The sequence below is a fragment of the Condylura cristata genome, unplaced genomic scaffold (genome assembly GCF_000260355.1).
Source record: "Condylura cristata isolate star-nosed mole 26May11 unplaced genomic scaffold, ConCri1.0 scaffold00011, whole genome shotgun sequence".
Classification (NCBI taxonomy): domain Eukaryota; kingdom Metazoa; phylum Chordata; class Mammalia; order Eulipotyphla; family Talpidae; genus Condylura; species Condylura cristata.
The window spans coordinates 17529426-17553500 of NW_004567112.1; the positions used below are offsets into that span (position 1 = coordinate 17529426).

Genomic DNA, 24075 nt, shown 5'->3' on the forward strand with positions numbered 1-24075 from the left:
TTTTTGATCCCATTCCCCACTCCACCCCCACAAAATGTCTCTCTGGTATATGGTTGTTCATTATTTTTGTTATTTTCTCGCCTGGTCCATTATACTCCTGCTATGAGTGAAACTATCCGGTATTTTTCTTTCTCTTTCTGGGGGCAGCAACTTTTTCCATGAATTTTTTTTATATGTTGAACATTCTGAAGTTACTCTATTTCTACTTAAGAAACATGCAGTAAAATTTGAAGACAGGGAAACAAACTATTAAGAAAAAAAATTTTTTTTTATAGTTGCTACAATGTAAACAGCCTCCCAATGAAAGTGTAGCAGCCTGATGACCCAGTCAGACGCCCAGCTAGCCCACTAGCTATGAGATCCTGGGTATGTCTCTACAGCCATGGATCTCATCTACAAAATGAGGGGGTGACCAGATAATCTGAGATTCAGCCTGGCTTTTATATTTTTGAGTATATGATTCAGCATTTCCTTATGCAAGACTTAATATAACATATTAAAGATTAAGTATATATGTCAAGTGAAAAGATAATCTTTATAATATTTTTTAGGTTTTTATAATACTATATATAAGCAATATATTCTAAAATTCTAAAAGTTAAGTAAAATTTTTCTGCAAAAATTGAATTTTTAATGCAAACAAAAGCTATAATTCTGAATGACAGGTATATGGGTAATATTATTATTCTCTGACTTTTCTGCATGCTAAAACATTCTACAGTTAAGAATCTAAAGCTTTAAGAGTTTTAATTTACTACTTTCATGGATGACACCAGGCTCGGATGCCCTAATAATATCGTCTTGAAGTTTTATCACAATATACCGCATTTAGTTCATATTTACTTTTATTTTCCCATTCATTACTCTCTATAGTTTGTAGTATTTAAGATTTTCTAGAAAAATTTCCATAAATTAATAAGCCTGTCCATCAAATCCCTTTATGTCACATGAAGGCAAAAAATTTTATCAATTTAGGCCCTCCTTGGTGGCACAATGGGTTAGAACACAGCACTGCAAGCTGGCTGAAGCGGCTTCAGTGTGAGTTCAATCCCCCGCTCTGAAGGTGATCCACTTGGAGCAGCAGACCTCTCCTGTCTGGCCTGTTGCTCCCCTCAGCAGTGTACTTTGTTGATCTACCTATTCTGCTCCCCACTCTTGTCTCCGGTGAAGCCTCTTACTGCCCCTGTACCTCTGGCCTCTATCAGAGGTGTATGCATAAATAAACAAATCTTAAGAAACAATTTATCAATTCAACACACCAACTTATCTTATTTAGGGCCAAATCAAAGTAGAATGACTACACAAAGATTCTGCAAATAGATATGGAAAAACCTACTGGGATCCCCTAATGCACTGTCAAGGTTACAGTGTCCATGATCAAATGGCTGCTATTCTCTGCCAGTTTAATTTTCAGCATTATAGCTTACAGTTTGCTTAGAGACCTTTTTTCTTTCAGATTCTAAACACTCTTAAGTATCCTTAGGGTCTAGGTGGCGTATTAGCTACTAAAATAAATAAATGAATATAGAAAAAAGTAGACCTCAATTTCTACTTGAAAGATTATGTTCATTGCAAGTTTACAAACAGAATTTGTGGTGTCATTTGCCATGGTTTATTTAAGAGTGAGCAACCTAGGGGCCTACATATTTTAAGTAAGGCTGGAAAGTGGACTGATAATTGGAGAGAGATGTATAATGAAAAGAAAGCAACTTTAAGATGTGACTTAGATTATGAGAGCAGTTTTTTAGAGCCAAGGCTCAAAAGTTACGGTTGAAAGCATAAATCAGAAACTATAAGTTAAACGTATTTTTGTGTGTCCTGAGTTACCCTACTTAAAAAATACATTGAGGATTTTCCACATGCAAGTGCATCTGTGTCACACAGATGGTAAGTATTGACAGGTTGGTTCTGTAACTTTTATGGAAATGCAAATGGGCCAAGAATAACCAAGCAAATATTGAAAGACAACCACCAAGTTGGAGTGTAACTGGGTGGTCCCTAGGAGAAGGGAAGTTCCAGGTTCCCTGCCCCACCCAGAAGGAGGGTGGAACTGAGCAGAGAAAAAGGAGAGAGAAGAAGAGAGAAGGAAGGCAGATGGAGAAGGAAACCTAAGGAAGCCACATGGAGCAGCAAACATGTGATGAAGAAACCGGGCTTGTTTCCTGACCCTGGACTGGTTAAGGCAGATGTGGGTGAGATACCTGTAGGGAGGTGACTATGGCAGTGTTTATATTGATTTTGATGTTGCTCTTTTCCTCTCAGATTTGTCTGGCCATTTCTGACCCTTTTCCATGGGTCCCGGCCAGAAGGTGCTTTAGTCTTGTGGCAGGCTTTCAGGCCTTGCTTTGGGCCAATCCCTTTTGGGTTGACTTTTGCCCACGAGGGGATGGGTAACTTCAGGTGTTTGATTTAGAAGTTACATTCTTTGTGTTCCATATTGTATATTCACTGTATTAAAGTCACTTTTCATTAAAGCTTTATATGTTTTGTCTTGTTGTGGCGGATGGCAGAACCCACTTAGAGCAGGCAGGTTTTGAGGCCTCAGGGGTGCCTCTCTCTGAATTGAGGTGCCCTATAACAGGAGGGCTTGCTTGCAGAGCTGCAGATCTGAAAAAACATACAGGATCATGTACTTTATGACAAAGGAAACAATGAAGCATAATGGGAAATACCCACTTTCACAAATGGTGCTGGGTCATCTGAATTATCACATTTGGGGAAAAAAAAGGAGGAGGGTAAGGAGGTTCTCTCACCTCTACCTAACACCACACACAAAAATCAAATGGCTTGTAGATCTAAATGTGAAATAAAAAATTTAGAAGGAAACATTAGTCTTTTTATGACTTCGTATTAGATGTGAATTTCTCAAATAGTAAACATTCTATGTAAAACAAATACTGAGAAACTCACCTACATTAAAATTAAGAACCTCTGTATCAATAGACCTCACTTACAAAGGCAAATCACAGGGTAGAAAAGAATATTTGCAACATTTATGTCAGAGAAGAATTTATAACTAAGAAAAAATACATAAAACCCAAAAGAAAAATGGGCATACTTGAACAGAGACTTCCTTATCTAAATGGTCAATCAACATATAAAAAGATACTCCATTTTGGTCCCTCCCTGATGGCATAAGGGGTTAAAGAGCAGCACTATGAAGCTATCCCCTGCAGCACTCCCAGCATTTGTTGATGATCCGATGATGATCCACAGCCAGGGAGCTGACCCACAAGGTAAGGCGGATTTCCCGTCTTGCCCACAGCTCCCTTCAGCAGTGTATTTCAGTCTGCCTGCCTGTTCTGTTCCCTACTCTATCTGGTAAATCCTTTCACCCCCACCACACCTCTGGCCTGTATGCCAGTTCTAGCATGCATAAATAAATAAACTTAAAAAAAAAAAAGATGCTCAATTTTGAATGTTATGGGAAATTTAAATTAAAAGCCATAATGTGAAAGCAATGTGAATATACTTATACTTGACACTACTGAACTATATATTTAAAAATGGTTGAGATAAATACATTTTTTTGTTCTTTTTTTTTTAAAACACAATCAAAGCAAAACAAAACAAATGATACTGTTACATATTAACAGAATGAAAAAGCCAAGTACTGGTTAGTGAGGAAATGGAATATGGAACTCTCATTTACTGCTGGTGAGTGTAAACTGGTACCACTAGTTTGGAAATTCCAATCCCCCTCCTAGTTACATACCCAGTACAACATGCATCCTTTGTGCATATTCACCAAAAGACATACAAAGTTGTTTTGGTAGTTATCAAAATTAGAAAGCACTCCAAATGATCACTTGTAACAAAATGTGTAAATAAATCACAACCATAAATGACAGTATGACTCACAAAAACATGTTGACTGAAATAAGTCAGACATTAAAGAATATACACTAAACAACTTCATTTATATAAATGATTCCATTCACAGTCTATATTTTTTAAGCAAGTCCTCTGTCCTATTTATATGGGGCAAAACTAACACATGATGTTTGGGAGGAGAGTGACAAAGAGGGCAGGAATGAGCTTCTGGTAATATTTTTCTTAAAACAAACAAAAAAACCCAAAGGGACAGTTACACAGGTGTGTTCACTTAGTGGAAATTTACTATGCCAAATTCAGGTACTCCTAAATAGTGTACTTGAAGGGGGTGATTATGTTCATAAAGAAGGATGAATAAAGTGTTGCTTGGTTACAGACAGACAGGCCTCGCTCTTAATTTCTAATACAAGGAAACAGGGAGTTCTAATAAAAAAGATTAATATTTTGTCATGAAGAGTCTTAGCCTCTCTTCACTTGCTACCCTATGGCCACATACAGATAATTGTTCCCTCATGCCACTGCTCTGAACAAGGCGAGAGCTCCCTCTAGCACTTTTAACTAAGGAAAACACCACAGGCCCTTACAGCGCTGACACAGTTTGGTGCTGCCCACAGTTAAATGCAATATGGTGATTTTTATTTTTAATTTGCTTTAATTGTTGCTATGATATGAATAATTAATAGGCTGCCTAAGCCAGTTTTGTAAAGTTCACAATACAGAAAGCCAGGAGAGAAATATCTACTTAGAAAGGAGGCTTAAAAATGGTTATAACTGCTATAATATTACAGAACTCAGAATATTTATTCATGATTTGTGGCAACATTATGTCTCACCAACAAAGAAACATGCTACCAAGCACTTTCTACTAAAAAATTCTTCTAGTCTTCATGTTGCTTTCCGTCTCTTTCCATAGCTGCATATCCACTGTACCTATAGTACCCTAAAGACCAAAGTAGGTCAATTAGGAGAACCTTGCTCTACTGGTGGAGAAGAGAAAGGTTTGGCTTTAAACACTTAACCTAGTTCCATTAACTCTGAAACAAGTATTTATTAGCATTAAACACATGTCTGGACAATAGAGACCAACTCAAATTGAAGCCTGTACTCTTTTTCCGTGTTTATAAATTCCCTTTGCCACAACACCTTAACCATTGGAAATTATGGTATTAGTGCTTCCACTGAGCAATATCTAGTTTGCATTTGGATATAACCAGAAAGTATACTTTAAATGAGATACTGTGATCCTATGAGATCCAAATAGAATCTGAACAGGCTTGAAAAGTTCTATGATTATAATATGCACAAGCATCTGGAATACAGCCAGAAATCAAAAAGGACTTCATTTTTCATTGTTGTATTTCAAATCTTCCCCACTCTGAAAGAAGAACTGCTTTTCAATACTCTTGTTAAAATTAATACAAATATAATATCATCTAATAAATTACATTCTTTGAATCATGGAGAATGAGAGAATAAAATGAAGAGAATATAAAGAAGTAATCTTAAAAGTAAATTCTAAAAATACAGGCCTCATAAGTGGTGCAGGGGCTAAAGTCTCGGCACTTTCAAGCTATTGCCAGACATCACCATGGGTTTGACTCCCAGCGAGGGAGCTGACCCACATGGGACATATACATTTTTTGCCTCGCCCACCTCTGTATTTCAGCAGATCTACCTGTTTTCCTCCCCACTCCATCTCTAGTGAATCTCCTTACTCCCCCTGCCTCTGGTCTAGACCCCAGTTCGTGAGTGTATGAACAAATCTTAAAAAAGGATATGGGTTTCTCAAAAAATCAGTTCATAATTAGAGAAAATTTAAACTTTTCAGGTAAATTTTTACCTTTTTAAAAAAATTCTAAATGGTGATCAACACAAGTCAGTACAACTTCCACTCTCATGCTCCGGCTACACACAAGTATCCTTCTGTATGCCATGGACTTTAGTCCCGGATTTTTCTGCATGTACCATGAAGCCATGATGCCTATTCACTATTTAGTTTGGTTTTGCATTATAGCTGCTGGTCACAATAACATAGCCACCATTCATTCCAAGGGCAGCTTAAACTAGGGGTGAAATATGTAAAAACAGTGATGCATGAGCCTACAGAGAGCCTTAATCATGAAATTGTGTTTTCCCTAAGAAAGGATTCACTACTTTTCTTTCAGTTCACCAAGTATCTGTTCGGAGCTATACATTATGAACTAGAATAAGGAGAGAGCTAAATTAACACAACAGTAAAGCTATCTGATGCTGCCTCTTGGCTTCCCCACTTGTCTGTCTTTTGTGTCATCCAAAGGCTTCAGAACCCTGGTATTAATTAAGTAACAGTTTTATTACACACAAAAGAAAAGCCTAACAAACAGCAAGAGATTACAAGGTTCAATGAACATTTTACTCTTGTGGTTGCTAGTTGAGTATTTTTAATTTTACCATCTCAAATGGAATGCTGAGAAGGAAAATACTGCAAGTGCATGAGACTATATCCTAAAATGTATCACAGTATCAAGATTTTACATGATTTGTGTACGTTATGTTTTCCAAATCCTGGCTTATTAGTAAATTGTTAATGTTCATAAGTGCCATAGACAACTTTTAAGATAATCCACCATTTGCTATAGTTTACCCTAGAGTTTGTATGTACTAAAATTCACAAGACAGTGATTCAAAGTACACAGTGATAGGGTGGGTTCAAATTTCAGTTTTGCAACATATCTTGGGCAAAGTGCTTGATTTTTTAGTTTATTTTTATGTAAAGTGTGATTGTATACTTAGAATGCTATGAAGATTTTAGTAAGAATGAATATGAAACCTTTAGCCCAGTTTCTGACATGCTCTAAGTATTCAATAAGTAATGGAATGAAATGGCTGTCAAATTTGATGACACAATTTTTGGGTTTTAATATGTTCAAAATGTATTTCATATTTTTTTGGTTTAGAAGTCAGAGTCAACAAATATAATTTGAGAATCTGTTTACTGCAAGTGAAAAGTCAGCCCTATTCAAACTCTTCAATGAAGGTAATTTACTTTTACATACAATTTGCCTTTCATAAGTGACCTGTATAGATACTCTGAATTGAGGGAAAGCAGAAACAGATAATAATTTAAATCTCAAACATCTGAAATTTCAAGAGCAATAAATTAAAGTATTAATTGGCAATCAATAGTAACCTAAACAGTTGACTTATAGAAAGCTCACTTAGAATTTATTCTTACTGCATTTCTCATGTGTAATGTTGAACCATGCCTCCTAAAATGTCCCAAGCTAAATATATTCAAGTTGATATTACTAAGAATCCAAATCTTTGAAAAGTATCCCATATTGACAGAATGATCACAGCAAATGGAATCTTGAATACATGTGCTATCTATACCTACAACAATAATTGTATTTCTTGGACCTACCTCTTTTCTTGAAGTATTACCAAAGAAAAATAAGTTTCCTTCAACCTATCAATTTTTTTTTTTTAAAGATTTATTTATTTGTGCATACAGAACTCGGGTACAGGCCAGAGGCTCAGGGGTGGTGAGAGACAGAGTGGGGAACAGAACAGGCAGATCAACGAAGTACACTGCTGAGGGGAGCAGCGGGCGGGTCAGGAGAGGTCTGCCGCGCCATGTGGTCACCTCCAGGGCAGGCGGGAATTGAACTCATGCAGAAGCGGCTTCAGATTCTCAGTGCTGTGCTTTAACCCGCTGCGCCACCAGGGAGGGCCTTCAACCTATCAATTTTAAAGTCTAAAATGACACCATGTTAGTTCTACTGTGAGAGAGAGCAAGAGCACGTATGTGCGTATGTGTGAAGATTGAAGGGAATGGATTTTTAAGTTTCCTAATTAAATTGTCAGGTTTTAAGTATTCCAGTTACAACAATAAGAGAACACACAAACTAAAAATGAACCTTACACATAAGATGTAAATAAAGCCACTCTTTAGGTTGCCCATTAATCCACAAGTGGCATATTCATCTTATTTACAGTATCATACCCCCTGCCATGATATTCCATTACAGAGTCACGCTACACACTTCATAGTTAACACTGCAGGAACCATCTCTTTTAAACATGGTTTTCTTGCTATATTTCCCCTTTGCCTTTCCTCCAGGTTTTGAAAAAAATCTTTTAAAATTAAATCTCTTTTGCTACAAGATATTCCAAGAAAATGTAAAATTAAGAAGTAACGTCTGAGGTATAAAACATAATTAAATTTATGTTCATTCTTCTAGAAACATCTCAACATTACTGCTTGTCAATATGTGCTTACTTGGAAAATACTGACACAGATGGCAGGATGAGATCTGTATTCTAAAAAAACTTTTTTGAATTTGAATTTTTTATTGAAGTAACCATGGTTTATAATGTCACATAGCGCTCAGGTATATAGCATGATAAATTGTTTTTTAATTAAAAAAAATTTATCTTTACACTGAAGAACTGGGGTGTAGGCCAGATACACACAGGTGAGGGGATTCACAGAGACAGGGTGGGGAGCAGTGGGCAAGACAATAGAGGTCTGCTGCACCATATGCGGGTTAACTCCATAGCAAGGGATTCAACTCAGGCTGTAGTGGCTATCGCTGAAAGTTGGACCCAGGTCACCAGGAAGGTCCCTAAAACATTATAATTTGAGATCTGAATATACTACATTATGATCACCACCAAAAGTGTAATTTCATCCACTATCTTACAAATGAACTTGAACCCCCACCTTAATAAGGGTGACCACAGTTTTATTCTTATAATATAAAAGTTTGTTTCTGAAAAACAACTTCTAAAACAAGTACTAAGATATGAGTCAATACCTTTTTTTTTTTAATTTTTTTTTTTTTAAGATTTATTTATTTGTGCATACAGAACTGGGGTATAGGCCAGAGGTGCAGGGGCAGTGAGAGGCTTCACCAGAGACAGAGTGGGGAGCAGAACAGACAGATCAACGAAGTACACTGCTGAGGGGAGCAGCGGGCGGGTCAGGAGAGGTCTGCTGCGCCATGTGGTCACCTCGGGGGCCAGCGGGGATTGAACCCATGCGCAAGTGGCTTTAGCTTCTTAGTGCTATGCTTTAACCCCTTGCGCCACCAGGGAGGGCCATGAGTCAATACCTTTACCTAGCTGTATAAGACTCACACTGAACCATTCATTTTATTTTATGTAAAATATATTTATTTTTCCTTACAATGTCTGCTTTCTTTTCTCAGGTGTAGTCCCCATAGAATTTCCATCACCAGATGAAAAACCACAAAAATATGTAAAAATAAACTAATATAATAATAAAACAAACAAACAAAAAGAATTTCCACCACCAATTCACCTGTGCACCATCACCGCAGTCCCTTGTGCTCTTCCTGTTTTGATTCCTTTCCCTCCCCTGCAGAATGTCTCCAACTTACAGTTGTCTGTTTATTTTTGTTTGTTTTATTGTAGCTTTTTTGGTTGTTGTTATTTTTTTCTTGATCCCCTATACTGCATCATTCATTTTTTGTAGGACAATGGAAGGTGGAGTGAGAAGGTTATTTTAGAATCTTCAAAGACTGGTGTCTTTGAAGGCAGGTGATTATAAGTGAGTTAAGCATTTATTTATTTAAAACATTTTTATAATTGCACAATTTATTTTAACAAGTAACAAATGCACATGGTAGACAATAGATAATCCTTCCATGATTCCCACTCTACAAATTACCTTCTTCAGAGGCTTATTGTGTGATGGGTTTCTTTGGTTGAGTAAACATTTAAAGTTACATAACACAATTATTGACTAAGTAACCCAGAATAGATATAATTACGTTTTCTGATTAGCTTAGTTCAGTCAGAATAAGATATCTTCACAGGGATTACAACTGAGATGGAAAATGCACAAAATGATGTAAAAATAAACTATTATATTATTTATTTTAAAAAAATAAGATATTTTACAAGTAGTAAAGGGGTGAGGAGGGATGAGGAAGATGGAGAAATATTTGCTTGATGTCAAAAGTGCTATAGAAATCCAGTAGATAAAAGTTACAAATGCTTCTTAGTGTGAAATCAAATATAATGGTGGGGTGGACACAGAGTGCCTCCAAATACTCAGAAGGCAACAGGGATAGTAGAATAAGGAGTCTGAAGTCAGAGAGATCTGAGTTCAAAACTCAACTATACAACAGATATATAAAAAGTTAGGGAAGGTTTAAATTTACTAAGCTTCAGGTTCCTTATCTGTAAAATAGGGGTAATACAATTCACCTAATCAGTTTTACATTAGAACTGAAATGGATAACACAGCTAGATATCACCATAGGGCTTAAATACAGAGCACTAGTAAATATTAAAGTAGTCTCTCTCCTCTTCAAATTTTTTTGACACAAAGTTGGAAAACAAAAAAAGGTAAGTCTTCTATCTTGAAGAAATATGGGAAAGAAAATGGATATTTTCCAATTCCTTATATAGGAACATCTTCAAAACTAAAAATCAAGGACTAGAGATGTGGCGATATAGACAGGATTATACCTAGCCTCAGAGATTTGACTATCCATACTTAAAATGTTTAAATAAGTAAGAACTAGACTAATGAAAATTTCTTGACAGTGAAGCCTATTGGTGAGTTTTGGGGTTAGTAGAATTTAGGTGATTTGGCTACTCTAGCTTTCTTAGAAAAGGAAAAAAGGAAGCTCTTCTGGGTGGCACAGTAGGCTAAAGCTCAGCACTGTAAGCAAGCCATAGTCGCTTCGGTGTGAGTTCAATCCCCAGTCCCGGAGGTGATCCACAAGGTGCAGCAGGCCTCTCCTGACCCGACCCGCTGCTCCCCTCAGCAGTGTACTTGTCAGTCTGCCTGTTCTGCTCCCATTCTGTCTCTGGTGAATCCTGTCATCACCCTTGCACCTCTGGTTTGTATCCCAGTTATGTAAGCATAAGTAAATAAATCTTTAAAAAAAAATTAGAAAAGGATTGGGCCCTCCCTGGTGGCGCAATGAGTTAAAGCACAGCACTATGAAGCCAGCCGCAGCCACTGCAGCATAGGTTCAATTTGAGGCCAAGGAGGGGACCCACATGGCTCCTTTCCTGTCTTGCCCACTGCTCCCCTCAGCAGAGTATTTCAGTCAATCTGCCTACTCTGCTCCTCACTCTGTCTCATACCCCAGTTCTGTATGCATAAATAGACTTTAAAAAAAATTAGAAAGGAGTTTCTTATAAATCATTCAGCTAGTTAGGCATTTCTATAAATATTAGAATAACCAAAATAAAGATGCCTTCAGAAAGGGGGGATCTATTTCAATACTGATCAAAAAAAAGCAAATAGTAACTGGAAAAGAACTCTAATGATAAGTACAACTATCGGTAAGACTATGAAGTCAGGTAGAATTCCAAAATCATAGGAAATAGAGAAAATACAATTTATTTTGGTAGAAACCTAAATAGTGGAATAGTCACTTAAATTCAGTGACCATTTGCTGTAAGAAGCTGAAGTCAGGATGTAAGAATAAAATTTTACATGTATGAATCCTGAGCTCAAGTATACAGAAAAGTTTAAAGGAGCGATCAGGTTTCAGAAGCTTTGTAAGTGATCTATTTACACCATCTGACTAAGAACATATTGGTTCATAGGCTGTTTATGTGCACAGGCTTCTGAAACTGTCAAAAGTAGGAGAAAGGAGAATGAACAGTCACTAAAATCCATTAAAAGCTATAAGAATAAAAAATATATCTTCCAGATTATGGAATGCAGAAAAGTATAATGCAAACTTCTAACAATAGGTTTTGAAATATTAATGTGCACAATAGCACCATTCTCATAAAGAGTGTTAGGGGGAAAGTCCCAGAGCCTACTTAGTGTTTAAAGTCACATGCTAAAATAACTGATACATAGACATCTAAATGAGTATTTTTTCAGGGAAAGTTCACTATCAGTCTAAAAATACAATAAAAATCAGGTTTCTGAAGAAATTCCAAGAGCTATGCTCAAGAATTCTGGGGATAAAAAGAGTAGGGAACTAGGTCCTAGGGGAAGGTGAAGTGCCTTTGTTCTATGAATTCTGTATAGAGGTTTAGTAGTGGACTTATATTCTATAAATAGAGAATCTCAGGGCTGCACAGCTACAATCTTCATTAGTTATACATATTCTGAAGAATATCCTATTAACTAGGAAAACAACAGATCACCTTATGTCTAACCCGAATATTTCATTCCATGAAGTTCTTTCCTGCTGATTCCGTACTCAGTTGTTTCCTGAAAACTGAATTTTGTGATTTTTATAAATGCTTAGGAAGTTATTTTAAATAAATACCTAAGTCAACAAGCTTTTAACACCAAGAAAACATTTATTTTATATATCTTTGAAAGATATCCAAGTTTACTGACACAGTCTACATAATATGACTTGCTTCACTGAGCTCAAGGTATAAAGACAAAAATACTCTATGTACATCTTGATGATTTCATATACTTTTCCAAAGTTAAAGTGTAGCAAAAACACTTCACCTGTTTTTGGCATTGACTTATTTGGCAGGGAATCTGGCTCCTTAATATCTTCTATAGCCTTATAACATATTTTCTAATATTACAGGGATGATTACCAAGGTTATAATTTTGTATAACTTTAAATGGATGAATCAGCCTTTAGTCTTAGTTACAGCATAGATTTTCACCCCATCTTCTTGTTATAAACACCACACTTCATTGATATTCAATTTTCAATTATATAAATTGAAATAACACAACCCCTAACACTGAGAAGTCAATGGGATGGGCGTGGGAGGGAGACAGTAAATTTCCTAATAAAATCAGGAAAGGAACATAATTTAAATATGCCATAGTTTATTGCTTAGATTTTGCTCTTCTTTTAAACAACTCCAAGTGACATAAGTATTCAAAACCAGAAAACTCTTCATGTTACTTGCAAGGAAAACTAAAATGGAGAGGTAGAACAGTGGGGAATAATAAACCAAATCTTTAAAAAATTTCTTGGATTACCTAATTTTTAAAAGGCATAATACAATGCCAAAGATTGTGTAAGTAATCAAAATCCTAAATAATCTCTGTAGAATTACAGCTATTGTCAACCGTATTTGTGATGTTATGTGATGTTATTGTAAAAAGCAGGCAGCATTTCTATAAAACAGCTCTAGAATGGAAATACAATGTCAGTATATAACATTAAAGTGTAATGTGAAACCCACAGATTCTTTTTATTTCCTCTTCGGGACCTGTGCCTGGCCCAGTGCAGTTGTGGTGCTCTGCCTTCGTCACTCCCTCTATTTCCAGCCTTGCTAATTAAAAGGTTGATCACAGAACAATGCTCTTCTCATTAATTTCAGTGTTCTGATTGGGCAGGATCCCTGCTTACCCCACCTGATCTTTTCACACTGCTGAAGTTAATGTGACAGGAGCCCGAAGATGGATTACCTGCTGCCATATTGCCCATCGCCTCCAATCAGGAGCTATCTGTGTAAACTGATTGTTCTAATTTGCTCTCATTATTTTTACAATATCAGGAGAAAATAACGCACACAGCTCACTGTCAAAGCCATGAAAATCAGCCATTAGTTAAATCCAGACACTGAGTGGCTTTATTAGAGGCACTGCAGCTTATTGATGTAGCTCTAGTCAAACAAGGCAGCATTTGGTTCAGAGAAGGAAATGTTTATACAGAAGCAAATATTTATTGTAATAATACTCACAGCAACATGATATTTTGAAGAATACTGTTCTTATTTCAGAAGCTTTGTCTTGACACAAATTAACAACACTGAAGAGTTGGGTTGGCGTAAGAAAGTTGATAACATTTAATACACACTTAGGAGCATTAAAATATGTCTACTAACTCAAATCTATGAGCACTCTTCACCTTCTACATACCTTGTGTAAATAAGAAACTCTATTCTGTGACTAAAAACGCTAATCAATCAATAAATAATGGATTCTATTTTGCCTTACACTACAACAAATATTTTTCCAAAACAGAAATTTTATGACTTAAGAATAAAAATTATTTCTCTAATTATCATACAGGTATAGTTTTAAATAAAAAAAAAACTATACTTGTGTACAACATAAGGAGTCAACAAGAAGTATTACTAATCCTGGCAGTGTACATATTCATACTATAATTCAGAATTGAAAAATGAGCAGGATAGTAATGTTCTAAGCAAACAACAAGCTAGGTTTTAAACCCTTCAGTAAGAGATGGTATTCTTAAAGCAGAAGGCAGGACTCTGCAGAAAGGTTTGATACTCAATGAGGTACTATTTTTAAAAGATTTGTTTCAGGCACAAAGAAAATATATTTTCTTGCTGTAAGTAAAATGATGAAATCTAGAAGAAAATGTATTTAAACTGACATTTCTAGCCATAGCTGGCTATGGACACTTTGTAAAGATGTTACCTAAATGCTACCTGAATAGTATAGGGGAGAAGGGCTGGAGAAGGAGGGCATAAATAATAGAAACTGCTGTCTTTTAAATAAAGGAATTTAATCTACCTACCCACTAGTCCCCTTCTCTCCCCCTTCAGAATTACAAGGAAACATGGCTTCCTCCTGTTTCCTTTCTACACCAAGATTCCTAGGTAATGTGAAGCAAGAATATGCCCTTCTTGTTGCTCCCCCCTTTAATGGACACTTTTCTTTTTCTAAGAAACGTGTGCCATGCTTTTCTCCTTAAAATTCCTGCACTAAAAGACTGCACCATACTGCACTCCGCAAAACGTGCTGATGGCGCCAATTACAAGCCCCCAGCCGAATGCTCCAGCCCCCACCATTCGGGCAGATTTATGCGGACTCTTGCCGACGTTATTACAAGTCAGAGTTTATTGGGAAATTGTTACATTATGCGGAGTGTCTAACAAATTGCTTATGCTGCTATAATTGGATTACAACAGCCGCTTGCTCCCACCGGTAAGATTAGGCAAGTAGGACTCCTGCCGATCTCTGAGCGTTAGCAGTAATTTTATTTGCCTTGCCTCTCTCTTTCCTAACAACATGCCTCTCTCCCTGCCAGCTGTCTGCTGAAAAGGCACAGGCTTGTTCCTTGGCCCTAACAATGCAATTACAGCCCTGCAGATCGCACTGTTTGTGCATTAAGTACAGAGCCAAAACGAGGCGAATTGATCGTTTGACTTTTGGAGAAGCCATGTGATCTCTCGGTGCGGGTGATCCGACATGCATCAGCAGGCAATACTGCAGTCAATTCTTGATGAAGAACTTTCTTCCTTCACCCCTCTCTCTCCCTACCTTTCTCCTTTTTCACTGAGGAAGACACTAGGGCTCATGCTAATCTAGATCAGTCCACAAAGACTAACTCAATTTTATTAGCTTGCTGGCTAGATTGCTGGCTAGACAGAAATGTGAATAGGTTCTAGCTTCTTGAAGTGTCTCAGATCAGTGTTCTCAACAGTTGCACTGCTGCTACTATCTAAAAAAAAGGGTCATAAAGAGGGGGAGGGTAGTTTATGAAAACACTGTCATTCAAAGGAACTACAAAAACTTTCAGGTTTTAGCTAATACAACAGTTTGGGAAAGGATTAAAAGCTCAGTGTTCAGGCCCTCCCTGGTGGCGCAGCGGGTTAAAGCACAGCACTGAGAATCTGAAGCCACTTCCGCATGAGTTCGATTCCCGCCTGCCGCCTGCCCGGAGGAGACCACATGGCGAGCCAGACCTCTCCTGGCCTGCCCACTGCTCCCCTCAGCAGTGTACTTCGTAGATCTGCCTGTTCTGCTCTCCACTCTGTCTCTGGTGAAGCCTCTCACCGCCCCTGAGCCTCTGGCCTGTACCCCAGTTCTGTATGCACAAATAAATAAATCTTAAAAAAAAAAAAAAAAAGCTCAGTGTTCAAAGGGCCATCAAGAAATGAGCACTGCAACCCTGCCCTGCCTTCATGTGCAGATCTGCTCTGCTGGAAGAGGCTAGTGGGGAATACACAGGGTCAATGCTGTTGACTTCAAAAGAGGTTTAAAAAGAACTAGTTTGATTCCCATACAGGGAGTAGTTTTAAACATATTTTGTTGACAGTTTTCAGTTTCTTATTTCTTTTTCTTATGTGTTTAACAATGAGATCAGGTAGCAAGGAGACTACAAGCAGTTACTCCAACTCCAGGGCATAACTCATGAAGATTCTCACTATCGTCCTTTCTTTTTACAAAATTAACTCTTAAAATAGTTCAAAATGAATCTGACTTTTAGCTATTTTAATGCAGACCAAGATTCCTGTCTATATTTTCCTCTATAATGGCATATCCTACTTGGGGTTCCTAAAACTGTTCACACAAAAACATGCAGTCAATCCGCTGAACCATTTTGGTGTGCCATGTATGTTTTCTTAAATATCATGCATGTATAGAAGATTATGGATTCTCAGCACCCTTAATCTGACAATCACACCAATTCTTATATATAATGAAGTTTTTTGACTCTATTCTTACATCAAAATGAGCTTGAAAAAGTTACTTTACTAATGTTTTTCAGAACCTTCCTGTAACCCCATTAACACTCACTAAATTCACATGAAGTTAAAGATGAAAGAAAAAATATTACTTCTGAACTTTATTCCTTCCTTTTTGAAACAGCAATAAGCCTAATGCATAACATGTTATACTCCAGAGTTTTCTAACCATGTTGGCCTCAATGACATGGTTAAATCTTAATATATTCCCTACAAAGCTAACATTTGGATTGGCTGGAGGAGTCTTTACAAAAGAATGGACCATCTGACATGCTACTTGTGGAACAGTGTATTAAAGAAGCCTGTTAACATGTAGTTTAAAACTCAAAAGAAACTCTGAACAGCTGAAATGCCTTATAAATAGCGCAGACCCAGAGGAAGTGCAAACGTCTGCATTGTGAATTGTAGATCTTAATTACCGACAATGGCTGGTACAGCAAGTAGCACAGAAAAAAAGTGAAACAGTTGCACTGTTCATGGTTGGCAATAATTCTTCAGGAAAATATTTACTATCAATCAGTTATGAGAAAAGGGACTCTGTGCTCGTAAAACAGCACGTTGCTTCTCATACCAGGACCATTTTGCTTCAGCATAATCTGAATTTAAACAGCTTGTTTCCTGCGGATATAATTTTGGAAATAAATAAAACAAGTCTTCTATCAAAATCTGGAGTGAGTAGAAAGGAACATCACATTTTTCTGTCTCAGTCAGTTGCAAACAGATTATTGGTCTCAAGTAAAAAACAACAGCAACTACTACAATATAGAGCCTCTACAAAGGATAACTGAAGGGAACTGTTTTCAAAAGATAAAGAGGAAGAACTTCTACCTGGGCAAGAACCTAGGTAAAAGTGTTTGAACAACTCAATTTTAATTGTATGTGTTCATGAGTATGAGTGTTTGTGTGTGGGGAATGGAGGGGCAGGGAGGCAGTAAATAAGGGGAAAGATTAAAGCCAAAATTTTCAGTAATGTCTAAATAAAATCAATAAAAAGATAACATGAAAAATTTATGCGCTTTAGTTTTCCACTTAGCTTTCTTTACCAATTAAAAACACTGTGAAGGATGACAATTAGGTACAATGTGATTATTGATTTTAAAGACTAAGTTGGTAGTCAATAATGACTGTCCGCTTAAAGCTACAATAAATACAGAGGGCATCGTGTTCCAATTGTATAACTCATGAACTACAGGACTGTAATTAGTAAAAAGACTTCTGAGGAAAATAAGATTTTTTCAAAGCCTTCAAATATCACTTGGATTAAGTTATACTGATAAAATGATCCTGCTCCATTTTATATTTAAATATTTTCTTAGGCCCCATACTTCAAGTTAGGGATTCATAATGTCATTATTAAAACTAGGGTAGCTATGGATTCTACTACAACTTTTTTATTCTAAAGAATGGGCTCATTTTTATAGTATTGTTGTAAAACACTTATTATAAGATATCCTGGCAAAGTAGAATCACATACAATGTACTGTAGAGATTTGAACATAATAATATTGCTGTTTTAAGGGACTAACTAGTATTAATGTCCTCTCTAAGACTCACATAAGTAGTATTCAAAAATAAGGTTTTAGACTCTAATCAGCATCTGCATTCAAATCAAAGTCACTCTTATTAGTATTAGTTGCTAGAGAACAAAAGTGGTTGGTGTCACTATTTCATAATGATCACACCAGAAGATGGCCATTCAAGACCACTCTGGAGCACGATCTAGTTAAAAAGCCACTGCAGTCATAAAGTGTAGCAAGTGAAACTATTCAGCTAAGGGCAAAGGTGAAGAGTAGGAAATGGGACAAGCTTGCAGACCTTTCAAAGGCCAAGCAAAAATGAAGCCAACAAAAACAGCAAAGGATGAAGAGACACATGTAACACATGTAAATAAAACAGGAAAAGTTCTTTCCCTATTTCCTGTACTTCACTGAAGGCAAAAAAGAACTTTTTTTTTTATCTATATGTTTTTATCTGTCACTGAACAACTGATTATGTGGCTCAAATCTGAAGCAATAAACCACAAGAGAGGATGTAGGCTAATAAAGGAGCCAGGCAGTTGGGTCGGCTCCAACTTGAAAAGATAGAAATCATTATTGAATTAGGGTATTCAAGGAGATGAAGAAAGGATACAGGTGTCAGAATAATGTCAAAACAAGCAAGCGCAGGATGAAAGGGTCATCATTTGGGAGCAAAGGAAACAGACTAATAAGCAGCAGTAAGCACACTTAATTCCTCACCCAAGAGCACAGAAGAAATTATGCCACTGTGCCAGATGCCAGAAGATTTCTAACCATGCACCACTGAAGTTGAGGGTGGGAGGGGGATAAAGTATCACACAAATACACACCAACATGTAACTCTGTAGCTTAGAGATCCTGGCTTACAAAGTATGGAGAAAACAAAAGGAACAGATGCTCACTTGGCCAGCACTCAAAGAAGCTCATTAAAATCGTCACCCTGTCCTTGGATCGGTGCTCATGCTAAGATTTTACCTTGTTTAGCCAGAAGTCACCCACTTGTGATGAAAGAGTAGTGTGGCCAAAAAGGAGCAATATTACATTTAAAGAACCAAATTAAGTGCAACTGCCACTCCTTTCACTGCCCCCCCACTCCATCTCAATGGACAAACTGATAGATATAAAACAGACTTTATTTAGCACTGGTAGGATCTCGCTCATGGCACAAAGGGTTAAGTCTCAGCACTATAAAGCCATCTGTAGCCACTGCAGCATAAGCTCAATCCCCAGTCAGGGAGCTGACCCACACAGCACAGCAGCCCTCTCCTGTCTCGCCTGCTGCTCTCTTCAGTAGTGTATTTCAGCAGATCTGCCTGTTCTGCTCCCCACTGTCTCTGGTCAATCTTCTCACCCCTCCCACTCCGCCCCCCCCACCTCTTGCCCATACCCCAGCTCTTGTATGTATAACTAAACAAGTCATTTAAAAAAAATTAGTACTGGCAACTTGTAACTAAAAAGTATGTAGGTGTAATTCATAGTATCCACATTTTGTAGCAAATTATTAAGGCATTCTAATTTGAAAGATTCAACTGATTAACTATCTTTTTAAACAAATTTTGGCATTTCTTATACGAATTTTTTCTGATGGTTATATTTATATATTTTCAATTGATAAAGTAGGTACAGTGACTACAATATAAGACTACAACACTTTTAAAGTAATAAAGCTGAAATAAGAAAACATATTGCTATCTTTTGAATTTTTGCAAAGGATGAAGATGACACACCAGGCCTGGATCTAATAAGTAACTGAGAGCCTGAGTGTATAATACTGGGCTGCTGGAAAAGTTATGACACATTTTTTTCTTAAAAAAATATAGAAAAAAAAAGGTCATGACTTTTCCAACAACCCAACACAATAAAGTTGGGAGTGCTATAATAGGGACAAATCCCTGAATAGTCATAAAGGCAGTGATTTTCAATATGTAAAGTATAAGTTTAAAAACAGAGTTCATATTGGAACTTCACCTACTCCTGGAGTAATCAAAATGACCAATATCTAAATTTAGGTCAAAGTTCCTAAATAATTAGAGAACTTGGAAAATTTGAGCCATAGTTGATATGAAAAGTCTAGGTCTCTAATATATAAGGTTGTTTTGTATGGAAGCTATAGATATGATACATACTTATATATGAGAGAGTTTATATGTAAGATTAAGTATCACTCAGGTCAAGATTACCAAAAGCAATTATTTCTATTAGCCCTTCAATAAGTAAGAATAGTGAATAACTGAATAACTGAACGTATAGAGCACATTTCTCCAATCTTTGAATAGTATACACCATACTTAATTACACTTTAAAACTATGAACACATGTAAAAAGAGTGCATTTTCTTGCACAAATCTTATTTATAACTCATAGCTACTGTAAAATAGTAAGAAGTAATCTAGAGTGCAATCAGGATAGCTTAAAAATTCTGCTGTTGTTAATGAGATGGATACTACAACTTAGTCTACTTTGTATACAAATGATGTCTGCTGCATTCTTTTTAAAACAATCAATAACAATAGTTTTTAATATCAATATTGAGTGAAGATAGCTATAGATAAAATATTGTTATGACATGATACAGTATTATTGAAGATGAAAATGACTTACTTTGGCCACACAATTTTCAGTCTTCATCGCAGTGCCTGCTAGACATACTGTTTCTTGGTTTAAGCAGAGCCTGGCACAGCTGTTATAAGTCTGTAAAGAGAAGTTTTTGGAAATAGATTTAAATATTAAAATACTGTCATATATAATTTTAAATCTTGCACTATTTCTCAAAATCTACACATAGATAGTGCCTATATGTAAATTTCAGATTTATAGTAGCTGAATATTAAGGTAGACCCAGGGGGATAACAAAGAAAGTGAGCCCACAAGAGCCGCTGATGTGCCCATGCACAGGTATGTGAATATCAGTGGCTTCAGTATGTGTATGGAAAATGGAGACTGACTGAGTAATGGACTGAACATTCTTCCCCAAGAAGATACACAAATGGCCAACAAATACATGAAAAGATGCTCAACATCCCCAATCATCAGTGATGCAAAAATGCAAATCAAAACTGAGACAGCAACTTATACCCACTAGATGGTTACAACAGGGAAAAAAAAAAAAAGGAAACAAGTGGCAAAGATGTGGAGAAATTGGAGCTCTTAGTAAGAATGCACTGTTAGTGAGAATGTACAATGGTACAGCTGCTATGGAAAACAGTATAGTAGTGGTTCCTCAAAAAATTAAAAGTAGAATTACCATATGATCGAACAATTCCACTTTTAGGTATCCACCCATAAGAACTGAAAGCAGATCCTTGATGAGATATTTGTATATCCATGTTCATAGCAGCAATATTTATAGCAGCTAAAATTGTGAATAATGTGGAAACAATCCAGCTTGTCCACTGGTGGATGAATGGATAAACAAAATGTAGCATATACACATAATGGAAGTGTTAATTTTTTTAAATGCAATAAATTCTTCCATATACTGTAACATGGATGAGGATATTATGCTAAGTGAAATAAGTCAGTCACTAAAAGGTAAATATTATATGACTCTACTTCCATGAAATACTTAGTTAAAAATCATGGAGATTGGAAGTAGAATGGTGGTTGTCAGGGTCTGGGAGAAAGGGGAGATACTGGTTTAAGTTGGTTTATTAAATAGAAATTATTAAGTACCGATGATTGAGGTATGTCTTTTACACAGATTATGTCATTTAAATCTCAATACTTCTTAAAGTAGGTGTTATTTCCTCACTTTTCCCCCTCTATTAAAAACAAAACAAAACACCACCATTAACTATACCCCCTCCACCCCTACTCCCATCCTCTATTCTCTACCTTTAGTAACAATCTCATTTTGGTTTCCAATGTCCTCTAGAATGTTTTCATTTGGTTTTGTCCATTTATCTGCTTAGTTTCCATATACTATCCATATAGGTGAAGTAATCCAATATTTACCTTTCTAGTTTTGTTTCAATTTATCCTAGAGTTCCATTTTATTACAAATGATAAATATTATCTTTTCTTAAAGACAAACTATATTACTTATATACATGACTTTGCCCAATCATCTACCAGTGGGCACTTAAGTTGCTTCTGTATCTTAGCTACTGTAAATAATGCTGCAATAAACATTATAGTGCATATAGCTCTTCAAGTTGACTTCTTTGGATACCCAAAGAAGATTTTTTTTTTAGGGTTTGAGGCAAGTCCATATAACTTTGCAAAATGGCTACACCAATTTATTTATATTCCCGCCAACAGTACATAAAGGTTTCTCTTTCTTTATATTCTTGCCAAGTTATTGTTAGTAGTCTTTTTGGTGTATGTCACTCTCACAGGTTTGAAATGAGACATTGTAGTTTTTATTTGTAATTTCCTAATAAGGAGTGATGAACTTTTTTTTTTTTTAATGTCTGCTAGCCGTTTATGGTTTTACATCTTATAGCCAAGTCTTCATTTTTGTGTATGGAGTTAGAAAGTGATCCAGTTTCATTATTTTACAGTCCAGTATGACCAACACCACTAGAGATCTTCTTTTCTCCATTATCTGGTCATGACTCCTTTATCATGGATTAAGTGCTTATATACATGCACATTGATTTCTGGCTCTTGATTCTACTCCATTATGCATATCTCTATTTTTATTCTAATACCATACTGTTTTAATTACTGTTGCTTTATGATGCAGTTTAAAATTTAGTAACATGATGTATCCACTTTTTCTCCTTTTGTTGTTTAAGTTTGTTTAATGGGTATAGAATTTAAGTTTAACAAAATTAAAGAGTTACAGGATGAATAGATGATGACTATATAATAATGTGAATATATTTAATATCACTGAACTGTACATTTTTATTATTATTTTTTTTATTTATTACAAAAGTTTATTTTTACATCATTTTGCACATTTTTTTTTTCCATCTCGATTGTAATCCCCGTGGGTTTCCCATCACCAAATCACCCGTGTGCCACCACCATAGTCCCATGCATTTCCCTCCCTTCACCCCCCACGTTTTTGATCCCATTCCCCACTCCACCTCCACAACATGTCTCTGGTATATGGTTGTTCATTATTTTTGTTATTTTCTCGCCTGGTCCATTATATTCCTGCTATGAGTGACACCATCTGGTATTTTTCTTTCTCTTTCTGGCTTATCTCACTAAGCATGATCTTTTCCAGCTCCATCCAAGTTGCTGCAAAAGACATGTGTTTCTCTTTTTTTGGTTGCTGAGTAATATTCCATTGTATATATGTACCACATCTTTTTTATCCAGTCATCTACTTTTGGACATTTGGGCTGCTTCCATGTTTTTCCAATTGTAAATAAAGCAGCAATAAACATGTGGGTACAAGTATCTTTTTCAATTGGTGTTTTTGTGTCTTTTGGGTAAATACCTAGGAGTGGGATTGCTGGGTCGTAGGGAAGCTCCATGTTTAGCGAACTGTACATTTTTTAATGGTTAAGATGGCAAATGTTCATTATATGTATTTAATCACAATACAAAAACACAGGTTATACTTAAAGAGTAAGCAACCCATTAATAATGTTCTAGCATAAATAAAAATATTTCATTTTAGTCTTAAGAGCCTCAAACTTTATCATGCATAAGAATCACTTGGCCTATTGAAACACATATTTCTAGATCCCATCCCAGAGCTTCTAAGAATTTACTTTTTAAAAAAAATTTTTTTTAAAGATTCATTTATTTATGTATACCAAACTGAGGTACAAGCCAGAGGTACAGGGGCAGTTAGAAGATTCACCAGAGACAGTGAGGAGCAGAACAGGCAGACAGATGAAATGCACTGCTCAGAGCAGGTCAGGAGAGGTCTGCCACACTGTGTGGATCACCTCTTGGGCCAGGGATCGAACTCGCACTAAAGTGGCTGCAGCTAGCTTGCAGTACTGCATCCTTACACACTGCAACACCAGAGAGGAATGAATTTACATTTTTAACAAGTTTCCAGTTGATGTTAATACTGCTGGTCCAGAACACTCCTTGGCTACTATTATGTGTGTTGAAATTAAGAAAAAAATCTTAAAACACTGGTTATCTGGTAATCTCTATAACCAACATTGTTTAAATTTCTAGATTTACAGAACAGTTGCAAAAATAGATACGAATTCCTGTATCCCCTTCTCCTTGCAGCCTCTTATGTAAACCACAGGGTATTTATCAAAACTAAGGGCCTAATTTAGTCAATAACCAGCATAATTTAGCACAATATAAAAAACTTAAATTTGGCTCTCCCTGGTGGCGCAGCGGGTTAAAGCACAGCACTGAGAAGCTAAAACCACTTCCGCATGAGTTCGATTCC

General features: G+C 36.4%; 1 protein-coding gene across 5 annotated transcripts in view; it reads right to left on the minus strand.

The window, feature by feature from the left end:
* Window positions 1-24075, minus strand: part of BTRC (beta-transducin repeat containing E3 ubiquitin protein ligase) — a 156062-nt gene that overhangs the window by 48870 nt on the left and 83117 nt on the right. For all 5 annotated transcript variants that reach the window (XM_012723718.1, XM_004680520.2, XM_012723720.1 and 2 more), the window contains one exon: window positions 20358-20447. In XM_012723718.1, coding sequence (XP_012579172.1) covers window positions 20358-20447 — 90 coding nt within the window. The remainder of the gene's footprint in view (window positions 1-20357; window positions 20448-24075) is intronic.